The sequence below is a fragment of the Gadus chalcogrammus genome, chromosome 15, assembly GCF_026213295.1.
Source record: "Gadus chalcogrammus isolate NIFS_2021 chromosome 15, NIFS_Gcha_1.0, whole genome shotgun sequence".
In the NCBI taxonomy this organism is placed as follows: domain Eukaryota; kingdom Metazoa; phylum Chordata; class Actinopteri; order Gadiformes; family Gadidae; genus Gadus; species Gadus chalcogrammus.
Window position 1 is genome coordinate 14,160,576 of NC_079426.1, and position 24,704 is coordinate 14,185,279.

At 43.5% G+C, this 24,704-nt stretch overlaps 2 protein-coding genes across 5 annotated transcripts in view; one reads left to right on the forward strand and one right to left on the reverse strand.

Moving 5' to 3' along the window:
- nvl (nuclear VCP like) overlaps window positions 1-17,370 on the forward strand; it is a 34,464-nt gene extending 17,094 nt beyond the window's left edge. For all 4 annotated transcript variants that reach the window (XM_056610221.1, XM_056610218.1, XM_056610217.1 and 1 more), the window contains 17 exons: window positions 222-363; window positions 663-745; window positions 1,141-1,275; window positions 1,672-1,773; window positions 2,822-2,939; window positions 3,550-3,694; window positions 4,328-4,760; window positions 5,175-5,393; window positions 5,889-5,993; window positions 6,568-6,630; window positions 10,444-10,563; window positions 10,805-10,904; window positions 11,382-11,488; window positions 11,701-11,777; window positions 12,446-12,534; window positions 12,845-12,942; window positions 14,620-17,370. In XM_056610221.1, coding sequence (XP_056466196.1) covers window positions 222-363; window positions 663-745; window positions 1,141-1,275; window positions 1,672-1,773; window positions 2,822-2,939; window positions 3,550-3,694; window positions 4,328-4,760; window positions 5,175-5,393; window positions 5,889-5,993; window positions 6,568-6,630; window positions 10,444-10,563; window positions 10,805-10,904; window positions 11,382-11,488; window positions 11,701-11,777; window positions 12,446-12,534; window positions 12,845-12,942; window positions 14,620-14,664 — 2,181 coding nt within the window. In that variant the 3' untranslated portion in view covers window positions 14,665-17,370. The remainder of the gene's footprint in view (window positions 1-221; window positions 364-662; window positions 746-1,140; window positions 1,276-1,671; window positions 1,774-2,821; window positions 2,940-3,549; window positions 3,695-4,327; window positions 4,761-5,174; window positions 5,394-5,888; window positions 5,994-6,567; window positions 6,631-10,443; window positions 10,564-10,804; window positions 10,905-11,381; window positions 11,489-11,700; window positions 11,778-12,445; window positions 12,535-12,844; window positions 12,943-14,619) is intronic.
- On the reverse strand, window positions 14,757-23,409 carry degs1 (delta(4)-desaturase, sphingolipid 1). Its single transcript, XM_056610222.1, has 3 exons — window positions 23,146-23,409; window positions 18,545-19,287; window positions 14,757-17,644 (listed from the first exon to the last, which is right to left on the reverse strand). The coding sequence occupies exons 1-3, from the start codon at window positions 23,225-23,227 to the stop codon at window positions 17,498-17,500; spliced, it is 972 nt and encodes a 323-aa protein (XP_056466197.1). The 5' UTR covers window positions 23,228-23,409; the 3' UTR covers window positions 14,757-17,497.
- Between the last annotated feature and the right edge of the window lie 1,295 nt (window positions 23,410-24,704).

The window sequence follows — 24,704 nt, forward strand, 5'->3', positions numbered from 1 at the left end:
AGAATATAAAAAATATTTTAAGAGAGGAAGCTTTTGAGGGAAAGATGTCTTAACTTCATTCTCACATTTATTTAATTAGAATAAGTAACAGTAATCTGTATAAATGAGATCCAATTGAATGTTACTCATGATACAGGTATCTGTGTGTGTACATAACTGGTGTACTAGCCTATAGCATAATGGTCCAGTCTCCTAAACGGCTGTAATGGATGTCCTTACAGGAGACTGATGTTTCCATGCTGGAACCGGAAAAAACGCCCAAGAAAGGAAGGCTACCGAAACGGTCAAAGAAGCAGAAAATGGAAAACGGAAAAAGTAAAAAGGACGACAAAGACATCGAAGCAAGCATCATGAGCAAGAAAGGTAGTGCCATGTGGGTCACATGACTCCTACATTTAGACACATTAGAGACGGGCCATAATAGCAACACTTGTATTTTGACAATGCACTGGATTGTTAATATTGATAAGTCGCATTTGTTTTTAATACCTTCGAATTGATTTAGCATATGATAACGAATTAGAATATAAAATCTCTTAGATAATAGATTTGCAATGCATCCTGAGCATTGTCTCAAAAAAATGTAGTATATAATCTAATGAAACAACACTCTGGTTGGCTACACATAAATCAGTTGTTTATAGAACTTATTTATTTTCCAGTTCCAAACCGGTCCAAACTTCCCGAGCTGCAGTATCCAACGCTCAAGTTTGAAGATGTGGGAGGAAACGAGAATACGTTGACGGTAAGCTATTCTTCACCCTTTAGCTCTTGGCTACCTGTCAGCTCTTGGCTACCTATTAGCTCTGCGCTACCCGTTAGCTCTGTGCTACAAAAATCTATAAATGTTTTTCTGAGATTTTTGTGCCTTTATGGACAAATGAAGACGAACAGCACAGAGGCTGGAAGAGAGAGGGTACGACGTGAATCAATTATATATATATATTATGCTGATATTACTTGTATTACTTTGTTCTATTTTAAAAAAAACAACAACGATAAATCATTAAGTCAACCCTTGCCTTGTCACAGTCTTTTCGTTGTCCAGTATTACCCTCCTGTTTGTACTGGGTTATTTGATAAATACAACACTTTGTTGGTGCAGTTGTTATAATGGTGGCGTCCTTCCTCCTCCTGCAGGAGGTGTGCAAGCTGCTGATCCACATGCGCCACCCGGAGGTGTACCAGCAGCTGGGAGTGGTCCCCCCCCGGGGGTTCCTCCTCCATGGACCCCCTGGTTGTGGCAAGACCCTGCTGGCCCAGGCTGTAGCCGGGGTTAGTACACTCCCAGCAACACTCGGCCCCAACAATAAATGATGAACTATTCACTTGTTTCAGGCATTTATAAAGTTATCATGATTATTTATCATAAAGGTGCTATTTTATTAATGTCAGATTAGGGATTCAGGCACAACCCTTTTGGAATTGTTTTTAAATTATGTATGTTATCATTTATGTTTTAAGTTAAGTCAAGTTAGGCTGGTTAATATGCCAATTATTTGTCCCTCTTGTGAATGAATGAACTTAACATTTATATAGCACTTTTCAAGTCAACCAAAGTGCTTTACAGTGAAGGGAGGGACCTCACTAACCATCCCTCTTATCTAATGTGTCATGGTGGTGCTCTGGTCTCATGTGTCGTGATGCCATGGGGTGGTGGTGGTGGTGCAGGAGATGGAGCTGCCCATGCTGAAGGTGTCTGCTCCAGAGCTGGTGTCAGGGGTCTCCGGGGAGTCTGAGCAGAAGCTGCGGGAGCTGTTTGAGCAGGCCGTGGTGGGTCCCCTGAACTCTACTTTATCGCCATCTCCCTTGTTGAGGGTTATGGTTTCAGTGGTCTCCAAAGGAACACATTTTAACCCCCCCCGCCCCCCCCCCCCCCGTACAATCGACTTCGACTTTTTTTTTTTTTTACAGTTCGACTTTTATGACCTATAAACGTTTTTATAATGATTGATAGTCATGTTTAACCATACTAAAGGGTCTAATAAGGAAGTACATGCATTTCGACGTATTCCCTGCTGACAGTCTGGGGTGGCTGTGCAGAGCGCTAAACACTCGGGACAACGTTTGCGATTCACTTGTTTACATTTCCGGGAAAACATCTACGTAGAGGCACTCCTGCCACGCCCCCATATGCCTGGTCAAATCTACCCGCGCACGCGCTTCAAGGAAGGTAACCAATCACAACGGCGTTGGGTTGGCAGGAGGGGGGCGAGGGGGCGGAGATGGACGAAACCGAGCGTTGACAGAGAATGCTGAAAGCGCCCAGATGAGAGGAAGAGTTTCCCGAAAATCTACATTGTTTTTTGTGTATGGTTAAACATCACTATCAATCATTATAACAACGTTTATAGGTCATAAAAGTCGAAAAGCATAATCGGTCCCCTTTAAACAAAATAGAAACAAAGTAAAGACTCTTTAACCCAAATGTTCCCTAAAGAAAAGAAAACTCGATTTTAATGCGTAAAAGCAATGCACGGCTCACACACACACCCATGAGAAATGAAATGTCTCTGTATTGTAAATCCCAACGGGATATGTAGAGAATGCTTGGCTGCTTTGTAGCCACTCTACTGTCTCAGATTCTGCGTATTTGGCTATTATCCGCATAGCAGCCAATGTCATTTGCATAAAGTGACTTGCCATCAAGCATGTTAGTCTCTCAACCCTTCTTAACACTATGATAATTATAGTTATCATTCAAATGGCCCAAGGAGAAATGCTAATCCCAGGTGTCTCATTATCTTAACACCTGCCTCACCTGTTTGTCTCCCCTGTCATCATCGTCATCATCCTCTGCCTCCCCCCCCCCCCCCGGCAGACGAGCGCCCCGTGCATCCTCTTCATAGATGAGATCGACGCCATCACCCCAAAGAGAGAGGTGGCCTCCAAGGACATGGAGAGGAGGATTGTGGCCCAGCTCCTTACCTGCATGGATGGTAGGGACACACGGGGAGCACACGCCGCACAGACGCAAACGCACAAACACAGAGGCACGCACACACAGAGACGTATGAACACATAGAGAGACATATGAACACACACACAGACACATGAACAAGCACACAGAGACGCAAATACATATGAACGCACGCACGCACGCACGCACGCACGCGCGCGCGCGCGCACACACACACACACACACACACACACACACACACACACACACACACACACACACACACACACACACACACACACACACACACACACACACACACACACACACACACACACACACACACAGGGGAACACAGAAACATGACCACACACACTAACAGATAAACACATGTTCATTCACACTTTATTATGTATTTTGTAATGGGGCATTCTAAGTGATGAGCTCAATTGGTTAAAGCGTTAGAGATGTGCCTATTTCCTGGTATACCTTGCACAGCAGCCATTTTAAACAAGTATTAAGATGCACTTCATACCAGACCCCATCCAATACTGGATACTTTGAACTTTTTCTTATTCTACACAAATGAACATAACTAACAGATCAATGCTGGCCAGGTGTTTGAATTGTACTGAACCCTCCGTCTCCAGACCTGAACTCTCTGGAGGTGACGGTCCAGGTGCTGGTGATCGGGGCCACCAACCGACCGGACTCCCTGGACCCGGCACTCAGACGGGCCGGCCGCTTCGACCGGGAGATCTGCCTGGGCATCCCCGACGAGGCCGCGCGCCTGAGGTAGGGCTCTGGGGCTTTAAACACGGCTTCAAATCGGCTTTTATGTGCAGTTTACTCATTCTCCATCATACATGTTGGAAATGAGCAGTTCAGAAGTGAATTCAGAAGTGATGAGTGCATGTTGCCCTGCAACATGCACTCATACAGATTATCACGCTGCCTAAAACACAGACACTATCGTTGCTCGGAATGCTTACAGCATGCCTCAGTCTCTAAGTCTCTTAGCATGCACAGTGTCTTTTAAACACTGAACAGAAACAAATATCGCCTAAACACTGGCTGGGTAGAATTCAACCTAGAGCCTTACTTGTGTTGAGCAAAAACAAAGTGGAAAACAAATGAAGCTATGGAAGCTGCTAACCATTTGTTTGTCACACGCCTGCACTGCATGACACGATTTTTTGTTTAACTCTGGGCTGAAAGATCTTATCACACACCTTGTCCTCAAGTAACCTTAAGTTTGACCAAACTGACCAAACCGGCCAAACCCTTTCATCCACACACCATCAGACATTATTATCTGACCGTTGTACGTGTACCGGATTTGGCCTTCTTGGTGAGACCAGAGCATTCCAATGAGCCATCCATTAGCGAGGACATTAAAGTCATTGAAATGTTCTCCGGGGACTCCAGGATCCTGAAGACTCTGTGCAGGAAGCTGAAGCTCCCGGAAGACTTCGACTACAAGCTCCTGGCCAGGCTGACGCCGGGCTACGTGGGCGCCGACCTCATGGCTCTCTGCCGCGAGGCCGCCATGAGCGCCGTGAACCGGGTCCTCCTGGACCTGCATGACCAAGCAACCAGGGACGCCACAACGGAACCAGGACCAGGACCAGCGCTCGGGCCAGAACCGGGCCCTTCCCAGACAGAGGCGCCTCCCTTGGAGGTAAAGACGGAAGAACCCCCTCCTGTCGTTGAGGCGGAGGGCGACCCTGAGCCCATGGTCGAGGACCCCCCCACTGTTGACCCATCAGAGGCTGAGCCGACGGACCAATCAGAATGCCCGGAGGAGTCCAAGCAGCTCGACGTCGTCATTCCAGCCTCAGAACCCGTCGAGGTTGTTAAGGTCAGTCGGAGGAGGATGGTCTACTTGGTTAGCACAAGGGGATGAGGCTACACTTTACCTTCGCGATAAGCAAAGCGATATAACGCAACCGCCAATATAACGCGTGCTTGCATTAACCTAAAATTTGCAGGGTATATTTTTTAACGTTTTCCCATTTAGATAACCATCAGTTTAACTATAATAGTTGTTGCCGTATGAACACACACAATATCATGAATTATGGTGCTATCTTCGAACAATTAACGATAAGAAAACGACTAGTACTAAACTTCTACGAGTAGAACGTAGAACTTAAACTTAAAAAGTTGTTAAAAAACAACTTTAATCAGCCTTTAAAAAATTCCAGCTATTGTACCTGGCTGTGAAGCGCACCCAGATGCCCATTCTGAATGTGTTTCCCTCTCTGTACAACAGGGGGAGCTGTGGCGCCTGCAGCAGCTGCTGAGGAGTGCTGAGCCTCTATCTCCAGACCAGCTGGCCGGCCTCTCCATCCTCCTGTCGGACTTCCAGGTGTCCCTGGCCAGCGTGCAGCCCTCGTCCAAGCGGGAGGGCTTCGCCACGGTGCCTGACGTCACCTGGGAGGACGTGGGGGCGCTGCTGGACATCCGGGAGGAGCTGACCATGGCCATACTGGTAGGAGACCAGTAGGTAGCTTTAGGTTGCTGAACGAGTCCTCGGCTCTTGGGGAACATAGGGAGGTGTTTCAGTGTCCCGCAGGCACCCGATGGGCCATCAGCAAACTCTGGAACCAATCCGTTAGGTTTCTCCACTGCATATGGTTATTATGGGATATGTGGTTCCGCATCGCCGGTGCTTTTGTGATGACAGGTGAAAGGCTATTAGCTATTAGCCTCCACTTCTTTCTCCACTTGCCAATGTCCGCAGGCTACCTGTATTTAACTCAATTGTAATTGTCTACGTCAAAGATAAGTAACTCATGATTACTATTGAAGGCTGTAGAGCAGAACTGAAACTAAGTGTGTGTGTGTGTGTGTGTGTGTGTGTGTGTGTGTGTGTGTGTGTGTGTGTGTGTGTGTGTGTGTGTGTGTGTGTGTGTGTGTGTGTGTGTGTGTGTGTGTGTGTGTGTGTGTGTGTGTGTGTGTGTGTGTGTGTGTGTGTGTGATCAAGGCTCCGGTGCGATCTCCAGAACAGTTCAGGGCCCTTGGACTGAGTGCCCCAGCTGGGGTCCTTCTGGCCGGGCCCCCGGGCTGTGGTAAAACCCTACTGGCTAAGGTCAGTCCCTCATGTTTCTCATGCCTCTTTACGCCATGGAGATTTATAAACGTCTCTAGTGTTTTATACAACACAATGACCCTGCTTTTAGTTCACACTATGAAAATGTATACACATTTTAAAGTTTATTTAAGATTTAAAATTCAACAACTATATTTTCAAATACACATACAGTACAGTGAAATTATGGTGGAATTCTTTTTGTATTTTTTAAGGGAGTATATACTTTTATTTTTGTTTTGCAACCGACAATTTCACTTAAGTCTTGTCTCATTTTATTGTTCAATGTGTTCATCTGTGAATTACTTTTACTGGTTATGTGTAACTCATTTATTTGTTGTGTTGTGTTGGTTTGTTGATAAGCACTTTGCGCTGTTGTCCGGGAATGAGTTGTATAAGTAACGTTCGATTGAATGGATTAATGATTCACTCTGCCGGTGAAGTACACCTTAACTAAGAGTTGTATTGTGGTGCTGGTATGGTATCTGGCCAGGTGTGTCAGTCTCATTCTACTGGTATTTGGTATAACTCACTGTGTGTGTTTGTGTGTGTGTGTGTGTCCGTCACATGGCAGGCGGTGGCCAATGAATCAGGACTGAACTTTATCTCCGTCAAAGGGCCAGAGTTGCTCAACATGGTGAGTGCTGACCTCCTCTCTCACATTAAAATACAATTGCTGCGAGTCAGGATCCTCGTTTATTGAGTCACTCTTATTTTGGTGCTATCCATCTATCTGTGTTGATTCAACCCATGTTCAGCATTGTTTTAGTAAAAGTCCTCTTTTCAGTCTCATGTACCCACACCACAGCCCGATCGTTACAGCTCCAGGCCCCCTTCATTAACACCCTCTAACAAAAAGGGTTTCCTTTCAACCTAATATCATTTTATAATTTAGCATTTTTGTCAATATTGTAGTGACCTAGGAACTATTCATGCAACACTATTATCGATAGTGTAGTGGCCTGGGAAGTAATTATTTGAATATGATTATTGAGCATCATTATGAGTTAGCTGAGGTGTGCTTCTATTTCTGGTCCTAACTTCGTGGTCTTAGGTTTATTGATCAACAAAAATCCACAATTATTATCGGGATTGCTGCAGAACAGAACAATAAAACAACAGTTTAGTAAATACAACCAGAGTCCATACAACCTAAGGACGCAGCAACGTGACTGCTGCGGTTTATATACTGTAGGCCCCATTCTCTATAGGCGACCTGTCGGGCGTAGGTCTGAGGTGTCGAATAGCCTATGGCCCAGGGTTTTCCTGTCCCTGCTATCATCCCTCCCAGGAGACCCGAGCTCTTCCAGTGTTGACAAAGAGCCGTTCGGTTGCTCGCGGCCTCAGCGTTCATTTGACTATCCTATGAAGCGGCTGCATTTATTCACCACAAAGCAGAGGAAATGTACACGGCCATGCAAGTCTGTCCCACCGTTTCTGCCTGGCATCACTCCATGGGGACATGCATCGTTAAACTTTACACTTTCAGTGGTGTGTCTGTGTGTGTGTGTGTGTGTGTGTGTGTGTGTGTGTGTGTGTGTGTGTGTGTGTGTGTGTGTGTGTGTGTGTGTGTGTGTGTGTGTGTGTGTGTGTGTGTGTGTGTGTAAACCTCTCAATTGCAGCTTCCTCTTATAAGTTCACCCTACAGGACTTGAAGGCCAATAGGACCACAGAACTGAATCACTGCTGTTAAGGGGCGGGTCATTGTAACGTGACCCACTGGCTTGTCCATTATTCACAGTAGCTTAACAGCCATCGGTATACCATTAAGAAATGCTGTGCTAATGTTTAGCCACTGGCTATCCGCAAGGCCGTTTCAGCGATGCTCACAAAGGTCGAATTGACGCCGTTATTCGTTGAAAGGCACCGTCTTTGATGCTACTAATGTGCACTACTACTAATATACCAAAATACTAATTCTTATAGTACTTATCTTGTGTTAGGTGCCTTGTGTTGCTTGGGGTATTTGTGGGCGTGGGTTCTGTTTTTGATCCGTCTTTCCCACTCGTACCTCCCCTCGTTGGTTTCTATTGAGTCCTATAGCTATTCTGTAATCTGAAACTGGGCCATACAGCACTTTTGTTTGTAGTTGCTCTTTATTACATTGTGTGTTTTGGTTGGTTCTCCACCTGTGTTGAACTTGGTGTGAAGCACCTGGCCAATGCCTCAAGGCAGACTCTGTGGCTGCATGTGTAGAATGTGTACCTTCTGAGGGGGGAGGGGGGCTGGTGTCTCGTGTCAATCGCTGGTCTCCCATGTCTCCCCAGACCTCAAGGGCTGATAGTATAGTGTGACGGCGTTCAGCCTCTTCAACGAAAAGCACTTGATCAAACACCAGTATCAAGCTGTATGGGCCCTCACCACATAGCCTCACCACAGACCAGTGTGTGGGAATCTGGCCCCATGCTGTGGTTTGAAGCGTCATATGGTCGCAGTTGATGTACCGCTGCCTTTGTTGTTCCATTGCTTTGGATCTAGAGTATTTTATTGTTTTATTGTCCATGTTTGACACAGACTTTGAAACATTTATTTTAAGAGGGGCTATATAAATACTTTATATTTTGTTATTTTATGATATTAGGTATTATATCATTTATAGAATTTTTTTTTCTGCATTAGTAGCTTGAAACATTAGTTTTCTCCTATCGTTTTCGGTCATGTACCCATACTATGGTCACTTTTCCCTATCACTTAACACAGTGGGCTTTAGAGACACACACCTCTGCATATCTGTTAACCTTTGGTGCAAAATGCACTACAACAACCACACCACAAACAATGCTGCCATAACTTAACACATGTTTCCTCTCAGAACACTATGACCTAAAAAACACTAACATCTTGAAGCATTGCCAATTGCATACATAAAATGTTGCTGTGTCCTCCAGTTTGGCATAGATTTCCTGTAGTGTTGCATTAGAAAAAAAGAGAAAAAACACAGACAAACACTTCTTTGGACTACAGTAATAAAGTTTGTAATATTACAGTATGACAATCCAAGCCAAGTATCTGCTGACAGTGTTCATATGTCGGTTTACCTCCCACAAAATATGTCACAATTGAGTGTGGTAAATGTACTGTAATTGTAAATACAGTAAATACTGTAAGTGTTTTATGAGAAACTGAGAATAACAATTTTCAGTTTTTGTAATGCAAATTACATACAGTAAGTACGTAATATATGATCCAGAAACAAATCACAAACACATCAGTCAGAATGCTGTAAATACTGTATAGTACCTGTTAGTTTGTGTGAAAACCCTCACGATTGATGCCACCGTTGATCTTGGCAAGTTCGGCTGAACCCTCAGACCAGCTTCCCTCATGGACAGACCATGATTGATTACATGGTCGATGACAGTTGCTCTGATTTCATCAGATACAACTGTCTTTGCTGCTGCTGCTCCTCTCCCTCTCCCTCTTCCTCTACCTCTCCCTCTCCCTCTACCTCTTCCTCTTCCTCTACCTCTACCTCTTCCTCTTCCTCCTACTCCACCTTCACCTCCACCTCCACCTCCACCTTCACCTTCACCTCCACCTCTTCCTCTTCCTCTGCCTCTGCCTCTTGCTCTTGCTCTTGCTGCATCCATTTTCCTATACCAACTACGTAAAGAAGTCCAAAGCAAATGCCAAAGAAGGCCCTTTTTCAACGAGGCACAAATTACATGTAAAACACCTGAGTAGGTCTTTAGCTGAGTAGGTCTTTAGCTGAAATGACCACCAGGTGTTTTGCATTGCAAAACTTATCCTCTGTGTTTTGTACAGATCATTGTATGTAGTGTTGCTTTTACGTAAAAAAACTAATTCCATGCCAATTCACCAAGAACTATGGTGCACAGGGGGAAAAAAATCTAAATTACTGTAAAATAAAATAAATAAACTATAAACTAAATATTTTTTCTTATTCAAACATGTAACTTCATTTGTCTGGTCAAATGCAGCATCTTTCCATCTACAGTGATCTAAATTACTGATAAGTTAGGTTTTGAACAGAAAGTTCACTGTTTTGAACAGAGTATCTAAACATTGGTAAAATATGCAGTAGTTCCACAGCGTTTTGCCGGTAGTGAACATTGACTGGGGCAGGTATCCATGAAATTTGGAAGAAGGCGTCATTGCCAGCATTTGTATCTTAGCATAGGGGCAAGTAACCACAGTTTGGTTCACATGGTCTACTGGTATGCTCACTGTGTGAAGTGTTTAGGGAATGTGAACATGGTTTAGGTAAATTGCCTAAAACGATAGGAAAAAACTGTAATATAATACTCACCATCAGATTGAAAGAATATTTTTTGCATCATGTTGTCTGGGTTAAACCTAAGACAGGTGATGATCTTTTGAACCCTTTCCTTATTCCAGCTATTTGTTACTATAGTATTGGTATGGTTTAGAACATTTGAACAGTATGGTCTAATATAATTTCTCTCCTACCCTCCGTCTTCGGCACCAGTACGTGGGAGAGAGCGAGCGGGCCGTTCGCCAGGTGTTCCAGCGTGGACGCAACTCGGCTCCCTGCGTCATCTTCTTTGACGAGATCGATGCGCTGTGCCCTCGCCGCTCCGGCCACGAGGTCGGTTCACTCAACAAGTCTCAACAAATGGTCCCACACTGATATGCTATCATGTTTAAAGTTTTATGTCACACGATTTTGTCTCATGAAATTGTAGCTTTGCACCATCGATTTTGTATATACTCAAGGCTACCCTTCATGTATATATGTAATTAGCATTTAGCACATGCTAACCTTCTAGCACGTGCTAACCTAAGGTGTCGAAAAGGTTGTGTTGCTCACTGGGATAATGTCTGTCTAGTCAGGCGCCAGTGTGCGGGTGGTGAACCAGCTGCTTACGGAGATGGATGGACTGGAGACACGCAAGCAGGTCTTCATCATGGCCGCGACCAACAGGCCAGGTAGGCAGAAAGACTCACAGGGCTTTTCTCAACCTTTATCATCTCTGTCATCTTTTCCGCAAAGAACGGTTAAAATTCCTGTAAGTGTTTATCGACACATTATATACAGATTATACCAAGGATACATCATTTGATTACTTGTGTGAACTTGGACGCACAGATATCCCAGCATTTATTCAGAAGTAATATAAGTCCATAATTTTTTATTATAAATAGACATACAATTTTTGTGTCTATTATTAGTAATCAGCTGAGGTACAATTGTTGGAGGACTGCAGGCGTCTAGTATGACTAGCAAGTATGTTCTCGACAAGAACACAATTCTGTACTTATCAGAAGCCTTGGAAGTATGCCTGGGCTTGGCAGTAAACAAATTACCTGGCAGTAAACTAATTGCCTCAATAATTATTGAGTCAGAACAGATATACATTTTATAGTTTGTTTTAATCAATGTTTTGTTTTCATTTTCCCTCCTAGACATCATCGATCCTGCTGTGCTGCGACCCGGACGTTTGGACAAAACGCTGTACGTCGGCTTACCTCCGCCTGCGGACCGCCTCGCCATCCTGCTCACCATCACCAAGGTAACCACTCCTCTTCTTTACGGGGTACCAAGCAATCATATCCAATAACAAAACCAGCCTTGTCCCACTGTGGCGAACCCTGGACCTCCTCAAGTTAGTTTCAACCAAGATAAGAGTTTGTTGATCCCTGACGGGAAATGTGTGATCCCAGACGTATATACGGGAGCGGGCAACGCTCCCCGCGCAGGTCCTAACGTTCCCTCTCATCGCAGGGAGGAACCCGCCCAACCCTGGAGAAGGACGTGAACCTAGAAGAGATCGCTCACGACATCCGCTGTGACTGTTTCACGTGAGTCTCTGTTCTCCCCACGGCTCCATGAATAGAGATCTGGATCCTTTGTGTGCTCAGCGCAAGCCTCCAGGGCCTCCGCTCGCCTACATCCCATAATGTGTTCCTTTGAGGTTTGTGTTGGCCCTGCTGAGCGCCACTTTAGAAGCAATCCCTTTTCATCTCTGACGTTCAATGACATTAGTAGTCTTTTTAGCGGACTTACCCTTTCATCCAAAGCGATAATCAGAGAAGGCTATCCAAACCGGAGTAACTGCAATACAGAGCAAGTGCCCCCCGACCTAGTGCCTGAAGGAACGACAGAATTCTGAGTAGCTGTAGGAGTAAGAGCTCGAAGTTTAGCATATAATTATTCATTATCTTCGATATAAAATTTCACTGATGCACTTTCTAAATGCCACAGAAGGTATTCTGCTGTGAGCTATGATGTCATATCCAGTTCTACAATGGCTCAGTATACCAAACAGACCTAGGAGGCTATTAACCCTTGTACGGTTGTTAGAATGCTAAGCATCCTCTGTTCCTTGTTGTATCTTAATGATTTTTGTGCGTTAAAGATGAGTGTGTCGTAACGTGTTTCCTCTGTGTTGTGTTCTGTGTATGTGTTAACATGTGTGTGTGTGTTGTTTGTTAACTTGTTGGTTAACGTGGTGTTGTTGTTTTCCCAGCGGGGCTGATCTGTCAGCATTGGTGCGCGAGGCATCCGTCAACGCACTCAGGGCTTATCTGACGTCCCGCCCCTCTTCAACATCCTCTGGTAATTACACTTCCTGTTTAAACCACAGGGGTAACAACCCGGATAGCCCGCGGTTGAGTCAACTCTTCAAATGTTGTCACAACTTTGTCACACTTTATGTCAGTTTAAACTGACATATCCATATTGTGTAAAAGACACAAATTATGGTTGACGATATATTAATTTGGTGTTATCTGACTATTAACTGAATTATGTTATTCAACTTTTGAAGATGATGGCAACTAACAATCTTCGGACATGTTTCAGTTGAATATCATGTCACATCTCATTTGTCTTTGACATCTAATATTACCCATGATGCATCACTCAGATCACACATTCTCCAGCGGTCCTGTGGCTGACATCAAGGTCACCAGTCAGAACTTTGAAGACGCTTTCAAGAAAGTCCGGCCTTCTGTCTCTAAAAAGGTGAGTCTCATCCTCATAAAGACCCTTCATCCAATATATATTCTTGTTTTTATCAATGAAAACCTCTTGGGATAATGTTCGTGGTAATGCTCAAGTAATTTAATTTGTTTTGCTTATTTGCGAAGCTTTATTTTTTCACCTTGATCACAATTTTAATTTCAAAGGTCTCACATGCCCGCATCATAATATTCAACAGCTCCTAACCCTATGCCCCCAAGAGCAGGTAAAAGTCCCCTAAATATAAAGGAAGAAACCGTGAGAAGGAATACAGAAGAGGGACCTCTCCTTCCCGACAGTTAGGAGGGCAATCGCTGCCAAGGTTCAGACGTATAACGGTGAACAAGGAAAACAAAGGTTTAGTGATGATGGTGTATAACCATCTTAATAGCCAATATAAGTATGGCACCACAATATAAATGTGCACATTGCTCCTTGTACAGCTCCTTTTTTATGTTGCTGTAAAATATTTGAACAGCGACCTCAGTTCTTTGCACGTGCAATTCTGACCCTTGTCGCTCAATTAACTTGAGTGGGCTCTTCAAGAGTTCTGTGCATTCTTTAAGTACATTTTGACAGGCTAAATAGGCTGTCTGGTTACCAGCCGTAGAGGTATTTACTCCTGTCTGCTCCTTAATGACATGCTGTGCCAAATTGAATGCAAGACACTTTGGATAGATGTATCTGCTTAATGAACTAATTATGATAATAATAATTATTATTATTCATTCATATGCCCGTCATTCAAGGAATTCGCAATAACTCTGGAAAAAGACAGATTCCAAATGAAAAGCCTTTAACATATACATTGAGGAGAATGCCAGTCTTGGGAACTGTGTCCATCGCCAAATGTATGGAATAAGTTAGTTCCCGGTGCATTGTATCCTGTACGGGCCCCTGCAGTGCAGAACCCAGGAAGAGGGAATGCTAGGTCACATGTCTGCAGTATGCTAATAGTGTATTTGTCTGCGTGTCCTGGGGCTGCTCTGCTCTCGCAGGGCGTGGTACCACTGGAAGTAATCAGACGCCCCAGGGCACAGCTTCTGGCTGCAGAGAGGATGGTTTCCACAACCAGTACACCTTCAATGAGTTCAGTGACCATGGAAACCAGTTTAACCTGTCTCAGTTTAGTAGACATGACCAACAGCAGATATATTTTGACAAGTCTACTTCCTCCCAAAACACAGCATGGCTCGAACCATAAACATGTTTTAAGAGCTCTTTATTGACGCTATACTCGCGTCTATAAACCAGCCTCATCTACTGGGGAAACATCAACAGTTTGGGTTGTGATAGGGCCAGGGCTGCTAAAGGAATGCTTTGAACAGACACCATATGTAAATATGTTAATCCCTGACTCAAACTTTCCACGGTCAGGTTGTGTCAAACAAACAAGGCCATGTGACGTAGAAGCAATGGTTCACATGTTTTAAATATTTGGCATTAGTGGATACCAACAAACAGGGATCACACGGGGAACCTGAGCAGGCTGTAAAACGTGTAGGGCAGTGAGCTGGTTTTGGTTGAGACTTGAATAATCCAGAGCTGTACTTTTTTTGTGATTAACGTTGACTATTTAATGTGAAAATATATTGCTACTTTACTGGGGAACAAGCCAAAAATATTGTTAGTATTTGTACTTCAACCAACCTATGCAAATTTCCTCTTTCCTCTTCTTAGGACCAAATGATGTACGAACTGCTCAAGGAGTCTCTGACACGTTGAAATGTGATTGGATTACAACATTGACAACAGTCTGTGTTAAAGCTGTGTTATCATTGTATGTAAACATTTTTTTTGCCCTATTGTAGAACATGTTTTGATACATCAATGCAGGCCCCACGCTGGATTCTGATTAAAGAGACCCAGCGTACTCCTCCTCTCTTTGTTGTCTTGTTTCTTACATTTATGTTATATTATTTATTTATTCTTATATATAAGTAAATATATATTTAGACGTATTCTACGCCACAGGAGAAGGAATCCTCGTCGCCAACGTGACAGGCGAATCAAAATATGACATTGGGGTAGCTTTTCCCAGGATTAAAGATCTAATGTAGGATTACGATTTTCAAAGGGAAGCCGAAGTGGCCTGCTTTTGTCTCGACGAGTAAGTCAATGTTACTGTCTAAATTACAAGCCTTTCTTGTTGCTTGGTTGTGTAATTCATTACATAGGCAGCATAACGGTAGAACACGTATAGTTAAATCCTAAAGAACCTCATTGGTGGATAGCAACATAGGCTTGAATAAGGGTTTCATTCCATGCCGACTACCTCCCACCGATCCATCCACAGCCTCTCTTTCTTCTGATGATCTCTGACAATGCGCACATAGAAAAATAAAGTAATAAAAAATGTATCACTACTAATTAGCTCACCTAGTCCATGCGTTGTAGAGCAATATAAGCACTACTTAGAAATGTTTGTATTCGTTATGTGTCAAGTTGTTAAGCCATGCTCTAGGCTAGACTACGACATAGTAGTCAATATAACCGTGGCAACGTAATGCACGATCTTGCTCGAGGGGTAATTACTCAGGAGGACACTTATGATTCAATGCAATTTGAAGTATGTTTGAAATGACATTACCCCAAAGAACTATGAGGTAGTGTTGGATGACATGTCATAGCTTCTTGTCACATACCGCCTACTGTAGACTTATAGTGCAAGACTAAATTACTAACTACAATGTATAACTCTTACAACGAATCTCATCACTTGATAACTCAAATGTGGTTGACTTTATTTTTTAAGACTGCTAGATGCCATTAAACATCTTACTGCACCTTAAGTACACGTGTTTACCTTCTGATCATGCATTAAGACAGTATTTAGCAGTGCCATTGACATTCTGTTACATGGCAGTTCAACCCAAACCTGGAGAAAAATGACCCTTATGACATGGATCTTTAAAGCATAGGGAAAGTGTTTTAATATTAGCAGACATTCAGGTTAAATAAACAGATTTATCGGCCTGTTAGTAATAATGCATGATAAGAAAAACCACTTCTCAGATGTCATTAGGATGTAGACATGGTTCTCCTCAGTTCACAGTTCAGTGCTGAGAGGTAAGGGACATAGCCTTGTTCGTTGTACATATAGCTTTAAAAATCATTTCATTTAGCTTCAACGTTATCGCTACAGAGCTATTTGAAATGTATATTACCACACAACTCATTGGCCATGAATTGCTTCTCTAAAAGACATACAAAATAATTTGATTGCAATCAAAATGACGCTCGATTTAGCTAAGCGTGACAAAGGATAGCATACTTTTATTATATAAATAAAGGTTCAAAACATTGATAAGCAACTATTCTCCATCGCCCCCTTTACAGGGGAATAAGAAATCAGTGTGTGAACATTAAAATAGAGTCCGCTTTAGCACGGCAGTAAGTTAGTCGCTTGCACATATTTTGATTAAAGTACACTTGAGTACTTTAGGTAGACACGTTTTGCTGATGAAGTCAAATACTGACACTACTGGGGGCAGGTCAAGTGGTCTTCCATCAAGCATCTCCCCCACAGAGACGCCTAGGACACGCCTAGTAAATCAAAAGGATAGGCCGGCCCGAGATATCAGTAAATTGCTGTTTGATTCAAAATCAAGCCCAATAAATCACAGTGCCAAAGACAGTGACAAGTAATCAGTGTCTTTGTAGAATAATTACACACGCGTCTGATTCTGGGTAAGATAGGCAAAGGCATATTTACAGATATGTTGGCGACTCGGCGTATCCCTTTAAATTACATTTTTCAAAACTATTTCGGAACAATATATAAAAAAAAAAACTTGAAAAGAAGGATAACGCAATTTATAAGACGGGTTGAGTTAAGATGCAATCAGCAACTTAACGCTACAGACATGTAGTCTATAATTCTTCTTGCCACTGCATTTCAAAATCCATGTTTTTTTGGTCGGCATCAAACAAAAAGGTACATTAAGGGCCTTAATGTACCTTAATTTAAGGCAACAAAAAGGGCTGGCACAACGGCACAATATTTAAAATAGAACGTTTTTGAGATTTGCTAAATCATTGAACATTGATTTCAAACACTTGACATGGAATTAAGGACCTCCTCTGCATTTGTGACAACAGTCGGCAAACTCGGCATGGAGATATGCATTTGGTTTTTGCATTTGTGGGCGGATGTTGCAATGAAAGAATGCAAACTAAAGCGAAACAAACTTCCAAGCACTATCCAAAAAGGGGGTGGGGCCAACATGATGGCAGACATGTTGGACTGAAATGTTTCAAAGTCTGAAGAGTTCATTATGGGTGTGAATGTGTGAGAAGACACAAGCACAACCATGTTTGGATCTTTCCAGGGTGGACACAGACACACACACACACACACACACACACACACACACACACACACACACACACACACACACACACACACACACACACACACACACACACACACACACACACACAAAACCAAAGACGGCATATCAATTTGTGTTAATCTGAAAAATGCTAGTAAGTTCATAGGCTTGGGAGGTGGAGCCGTCGTTCTAACAGAAGACGAGGGGAGGGAGCGAGGGGACGGTCACTCCTGCTTGACGTCGCCCTTTAACGTCCGCTTGATGCGGGAGTAGGGGCTGAGCGAGTCATCCATGATGAAGTCGTACAGCACCTTGACCCAGGAGGAGTAGTTGGGCAGGTCGTCGTAGTACTCCGCCGCAATCTTCTTCACCTACAGGGAGCAGCGCAACAATGCGGGTTTAGTCAGGGATGTCCGGCCGCTTTAATCAGCACTCAGTTATCTTAATAGTAGTCACCTATTAATTGTCGGTATTGAACGGTTACACTAGGGTGCCGACAGTCGGTGACTGAATGGCACAATTTTTATATCTAGAATTGAGACATTGATAAGAAATAATACATCAACATGGATAGTTGCACTTGGTCTTCGGCAGATTTAAAGAAGCCACTATGAACTACGTTTCTTGAAAATTGAGTTAATTGTCTCCAAATCGCGCCATGCAAAGCTAGTGCTACCCCTCTATCATTGAGCTCAGTGAGCACTCTCACGGTTCAAATACCGTTAAAGAATCCAGTTCTTACTGATTGACTAAAGACGCGCATCACTGCAAACAATGCAGAATGACAAACAAAGCTACGAAAGCAAACGGATGGTAATATAAATAGGTCAAAGGCCTCACGTGTCATTTACTTTTTATCAGAGGCAAAGGGCCAACCAGTGAAACCATTGTTTACCTCTACCGTTCCCAAATATTTGAGCAGAAGGGTTTGAGTTGTACAAAGGTCAACCACTTGGGTTAAGGGTTGAGTTAGGTTTGTAAATAGAAATACATATTTTCTGTATATTCTTTGTTAAGTCAGGGATGTCCAGTCGCTTTAATCAGCACCAAGTTATTCTTTTTAGTTAAATTCTTAATTTGAAAAAGTATTTCCACTCCATCGTTTCAATGTGACACTGCTTTGGCCATGTAAATGTTTCAAATTTTTTTAAATCTACTACAGTCCTGTTTCTGACCCAATTTCCCCTCTGGGATTAGTAAAGTGATAATTAAATACAATTGGAGAGGTCCTTAATCACACAGGGCTGTAGGGTTAGCAATTCGGTACTCACCATGGGCAGCCTGCGACCAGGGACGCTGGGGAAGTCATGGTGCTCGTTGTGGTAGCCCACGTTGAAGGTGAGCAGGTTGAGCGAGCCGTAGTAGGAGTAGGTTTCGTGGCCCTTCATGAACATGTAGTGCTCTGCGATGAAGTGTCCCGAGATGGGGTGCAGGCCCATCCCCAGCATGGAGCCCGCCAGCATGTAGACCACAGGCTTGGCCCCCAGGAGCCAGTAGAGGGCCACGTTAAAGGCCACCTGGATGGCCGTGTTGGCCAGCTCCAGGTGGCTGATGGGCTTAGGGTTGATGTAGAGCGGGCGGATGGCGTAGAAGAGGGGCTGCAGGATGATCCAGATCAACTTGCGGAAGCGTGTGCAGAAGAACCAGCCCTCGAACTCGGTGGGGATGTCCACGTCCACGCCGTCCCCGCCCAGGTAGCGGTGGTGGTCCAGGTGGTAGCGCTTGAAGGAGGCGGAGTAGGGTAGTCCGATGGGCAGGTTGGCGAACATGGCGAAGTAGCGGTTCCACATGGCCTTGTTGTTGCCGAACGCCGTGTTGTGGGAGATCTCATGGATGGCCAGAGTCATCGAGTGGTTGATGCAACTGCCAAAGGCATAAGTCCAAAACAGAACCCACTTCCAGTCCAAGTCTTTGACCAAGTAGAAGGCCAAGAACTGAATGGCCACCATCATGCAAACGATCCACTTGAGCCTGTGGTCGGGTCCCATGAGACTCTTGATCTCTGGATATTTGGCTGTAGTGGATGAAAACAGAAACTAGAGTGAGCGCGAGTCAGGAATCGGGGCCGGGCCATACATCACAGTCATGACTCTGAAATTATTTTGTGAAATTGTTGATAATGCTATGATGATGGCATATTGCATAAGTGAGATAAAAGCCTGACAACAGAAAATGGTCCGGCAGACCAATTCTATCTAACCCTAACCCTAGATTCCTAACCGTTCGACCGCAAAAGTTGAAAGATAGATTCTGCAAACAATTTGGTGAAAAGCCATTTGATAAATTGTATTGCCAATAGTTGTGTGAATCTAATCCAGCCATACTGAGCTAGACAAGCCAGTAGTTCATAGCTATTACTGCTACCGTAGACGCATGCCTCAACTGATAAAAACTGCATTACTGATAACACACAATCAACCCTTTACGTCTTTTCAACCTAGCGGCTAGTGTTTGTTTAGCAAACTGCACCCAAATTTTTATTAAGATACCGTCTCATAGACTGCACGGTAGGACCTCTAGATTACAGATAAAACCGTTCCCCACTTTTAACACACCGCAACAGTACTTTTAATTGAAATCCAGCTAAGAGGTGTCCATTAACAAGAACAACTATGCAGTCCCCCTCTTCTAACTGATGCATGTAATACCAATAGGCCTAGTAAACGTTATGTCAAAAATAGCCATTTAAAAAAAGGTGCAGCAGGCCAAAATAAACAGCCATCATTTGAGTGTAATATGTTGGACATGCAGTAGACATCAGTCAGCTATTAGCAATTGAAACGTGCTGTTAGGAGATCTTTGCCTGCCTCCCTATGAGACAAATCAAATGGTACTGTGTTTAATTAGTCAGTAATTAAATCCAGTCATTTACAATCGGGCCTTGAAAATCTCGGACAAAAAGGAAATAAGGTACGCTCATTGCCGCAGTAGTATACAGGATTTGAAAACTTTATTGATTTCCACTACGTAAAGCTTGTGTTTAATATGGACTTTATCCTCAGCCCTCTTTAAATACATCAAGAGACTGGAGAGCTGCAGCAGAACCACCTGACACCATCTGTGTAAAGGAGCTGGAAGTTGCTACCTGTATTCAATTTGCTGCAAACTTCAACAATTACTAAATCCTGGTTAATTCAGCAACAGATTTGTACTTGTGTCTAGTTGTCTGTAGCTAGGTTACTGCTAAATGTGTTTCATTGCATCTCACTGCAGTCGGTTCCTTTTAGCTCATTTAGTTTTAATCTCTTATCTACTTTTTACCTTGTTGTGTTTATATGATTAGTTTATAAAGGAGTTTTGCTTTTTAATTCAATAGAGGGGGATTATGGATTAGTGGCGATGTCTCGTGTGCTTATAGATTGTTTTTTACACCCATGATTTACATTGTTCGTTCTTGGGGTTATTTCCCTGTTTGATCATGGCTATCACTCTTTCGGGGCTAATAAGTAAACATTGGCTTGTAGTGCCGACTGCTATCGATGTGAATGATCAATTTATACAACAGATGGGGATGATTATAGGTCTATAATTGCAACCACTACGGATGCAATAAGAGCACTGTGTTTAGACAGGTTAATAGGCCGCTATCTCTGCCAAGTCCTGGGCTAGGAGGATGGAATCAGCCAGCAGACACATTTCAGTTAAGAAGTCAAGTGACTAAACAGCCCAGTATCAACACCTTTTCATTGACCCACGTTTCAGCTGCCCCGTTTTGGCACTGGAAAATGTTAACGAAATGAAATGACGGTGAACGCAGTTTGACCCTCTGCAACACACGGAACATATCCCAATCCACCCGGCCGCACATAGTTCACCAGCCGTTGACCACAAAATGGTCACTCGAATGCTAAAAACACTCCCGGCATGCAGAATTGGTCTAGTCTTATCTCAAGCCAACATGTTGTCGAAGCATGTGCCTCCAGTTTATCATGGAAGTCTGTTGTCAGTAATTGAGATTGTGTTATCTTGCTGCTGTCAAAAGCAAAAGAGAAAGAATTTAGTTGACTTTTAATCATTTTGGGTTGGTTTCGGTACAGCGTGACCGAAATAAAACTACCTTTAACTTATGAATGCTACAACAACATGCTGTGCTATGTGACAGAGTTGGGTAACCAGAGACAGGCCCAAGCAATAGTAAGACATGCTATATCCTGTCTGTAGTAGGATTCATTGTTCACAGTATCTCTAAATGGGGAAGTTGTGGGGAACTCTAATCATGTGATATTTTACAGTTAAAGTAGTCTGAGCAGTCAGCCAAGGAGACCAATGTCTGTTTCCACTGTACGGTAGCAACGTGGCACATATCACTTTATAAGTGCTCCTACTTTACACAAGGTTAACCTTGTTGTGCCATGATGGGAGGGAAAATCCAGGTTGATATGCAAGCACATACAGCCAATGCTCAGCTATCGTTCAGATAGATGTCATTGTCACCGTCCGTTATCTTTTCAGGAAGCAGATGGGGAGCATGCTATCTCTTCATACACCATGTCCGGCTTCGGAATGCGGCCGAGTGGCTCAGACGAGATGAATTATTTAGCCCATAACGGCTTTGCTCTCAATGGACTCCATTGTGAATCGCTGCTGCTGTGCTTACAGCACAATGGGATGCCTCTGTGTTGACAATTAGCTTAAGTGTCTGTTATGTTAAAAAGGAAAATAGATATTAGTGGAACAAGGCAAGAACAGAAGCCCACTCTGAACTCGTTATTATGATTAAGATATAAGGCACAAGGATCACGTGGTGAGCATTGACACCGTTTGAAAGGGTTTTTGTCGGAATGATAATTTACACTTCAAATACTTCACTTTTAGACTGATTACCATTAATCAATACGGACAAAGGATTTTTGTCCGTATATAGCCTACTTGGTACCATGTATATGGAAATATATGAATAAGGTCCCATATGAATTAACAAAGTATGACCTAACCTTACGTAAGCTGACAAGTTGGAAGACATGAAGCAACGATAACATTATAAGTGAAGTATGGCTTGCATGTACAAAGGTTTAAAAACGAGACTAGAGTAGTTGGGCAACGCCATTCAATAACATTTGAATGTTTGCATGACTTAAAACCCACGGAATATGTGCAGCAACTTGCCGAGAAGAAAACCTCAGGGAGTGGCTCCATAACTGGCCAGGTTAACATTCGCCTAACAAATAAACAAGTGATAAAGTATCGTACCCATCCTCTACAGACAACATGTGATGCAAACCAATACCTCATGTGGGGTTTTAAGGCGCTAACATAGTCTCAGTTTAGGGTTGAAGGGGCATATTTTAATGACGGAGTTAGAATTCCATCGATCCACCTACTATAACGGTTAGCGGCCGACACCTCACCGATCCACCGAAGAACTGGTTTAACATCGGATACACTAAGAAAATAGCTCGCTGACAGTCTCCATTCGGTGTTTTTTAAAAGGACATATTCACATACGCACACCCTGATTCCAGACAGTCGTTTACTACCGAGTAATAACGAACGGGTCGTCGTTAGCGCTGATGCTAATGTATGTAGGATAAGAGAGAGGGTTATGGGTTAGGGTGGCGTTATCCCGGTCAAACGCAATACAATTTCCGGTCCCGTACGATCTAAGGCTGCTGTGTACGCCAGTTCCATTCCCAGGATCAAATACATATTAAAGATGAACGACAATAGAAAATACGTTTTGACGACCAAACTTACAAAGCAATATAAAAACAATGTTACGAAAACGAAAACACTCCATAGGAATTGAATACCCCTTAACGCTAAACCATGTACTGAAAGTCCCGCCCTCTCTCTTGTCAATAACGCTCATTTGGAGCATCCCGTTCGATGCCGTCGTCAGATGTAAAAGCCTGGGAATGAGGTTGTAGCTCACCCAGAATCTCTTTCCTCCGGTCGGCGTGCGGCTGGTCCGTGTAGACCCATTCGTAATCCTCTCGGACGACTCGGTTACCCATCCTCCTTTTATTTGCGTCTCCTCGGACTCTGTATCAATGTCAACGAGAATAGAGTTTATTGTACACGGACTGGTCCACATGCAGTCCGTTAAAGGCTGGGGAAGTCAGGGGAACCGTTGGTCGACGGGAGACGACGCTCCTTCCCGACTTTTTATTCGCGAGTCTCTGATGACGAACGGCCAGGAGGTGTCTTCTACCGTCTACGGAGGCACGCCCAGTTTAATGACGACGCATATGTTTAATTTCAATATGCATTATATGACAAGACAATACACTAGGTGCAAATCAGGGTTTAGTGATAAGATAGATGTTTATCCTTAGGATTATTATTTCCCCTGGGGGGATTGTAGCGTTCAGTTATGTCATTGAGAAGAACAGAATTTATGTTTACAAACGGGGGGCGAATAATATGCATATATCCGAGTGGAATGCATGAAAGTGGGAGCAGATAATCAAAGTAATTTGTAGTCTTAAGAATTTTCTGATCTAGTAAAAACGCCTCTGGCCAAAAAACGGGAAGGAATCACTCTGCGACGACTACACAAGATGTTGCCTACCGGTACCTACCTGTGTTGTAGGCCTGCTTTAGGACACAGTAACAGAAGGTGTGTGTGTGTGTGTGTGTGTGTGTGTGTGTGTGTGTGTGTGTGTGTGTGTGTGTGTGTGTGTGTGTGTGTGTGTGTGTGTGTGTGTGTGTGTGTGTGTGTGTGTGTGTGTGTGTGTGTGTGTGTGTGTGTGTGTGTGTGTGTGCTCAACAAAATAAAAGTGTGTTTTTAATTGGGGCCCCCTGGAGTTTTCTAAAGACACAGGGGACAACAATGGTTCGTGACGTCAGATCTGTATCCCCCACACACATATTGCAAACCATGCCCCTCAAAAGATAGGTATTTAGAGTTCCCACCGCAGCGCCGATGAGCTATTTGCGTGCCATTAAAATGCAGCTGTCCATGTGTGTCCTTGGCTTCAACCCCATCTACTGGCTATCATCTGGAACAGCCAATGAATTCACGGACTCACCATCAGTCTGTCGACCAGCCTTTCTATTGAAATACGCTCATGTTGCTAAAGAAACAGTGCAGCCATCGAACCTAGCAATTGTGGGAGACTTTTACTATACCCTTTGAAAAAAACCTCATCCAATGTTTTGTGCCATTAATTAGTACAAGTATTCAGGCCTGGAGGCCAAGGTGACACAGGACATTATCACCCAGAGTTATTCCGGGTTTGTCTGTACAGTTGTTTTCAGGGCTTTGATAAGATATGTGAATGACACATGCACAATCTTATGCAAAGTAAGATAATGTTCAGACAAGTTTATCAACTGCTGTATCAGACATCGTAAGTTAGATGAGGATACATATACATGGCACAAATCCCAGAATAATGCAAACGACAGAAGTTGGTTGGGGGTGAAGCCATGTATGGGCATGATTTATAACAGCCCTGCCCTGGATCTTATTGGAGGAATCCCAGAAAA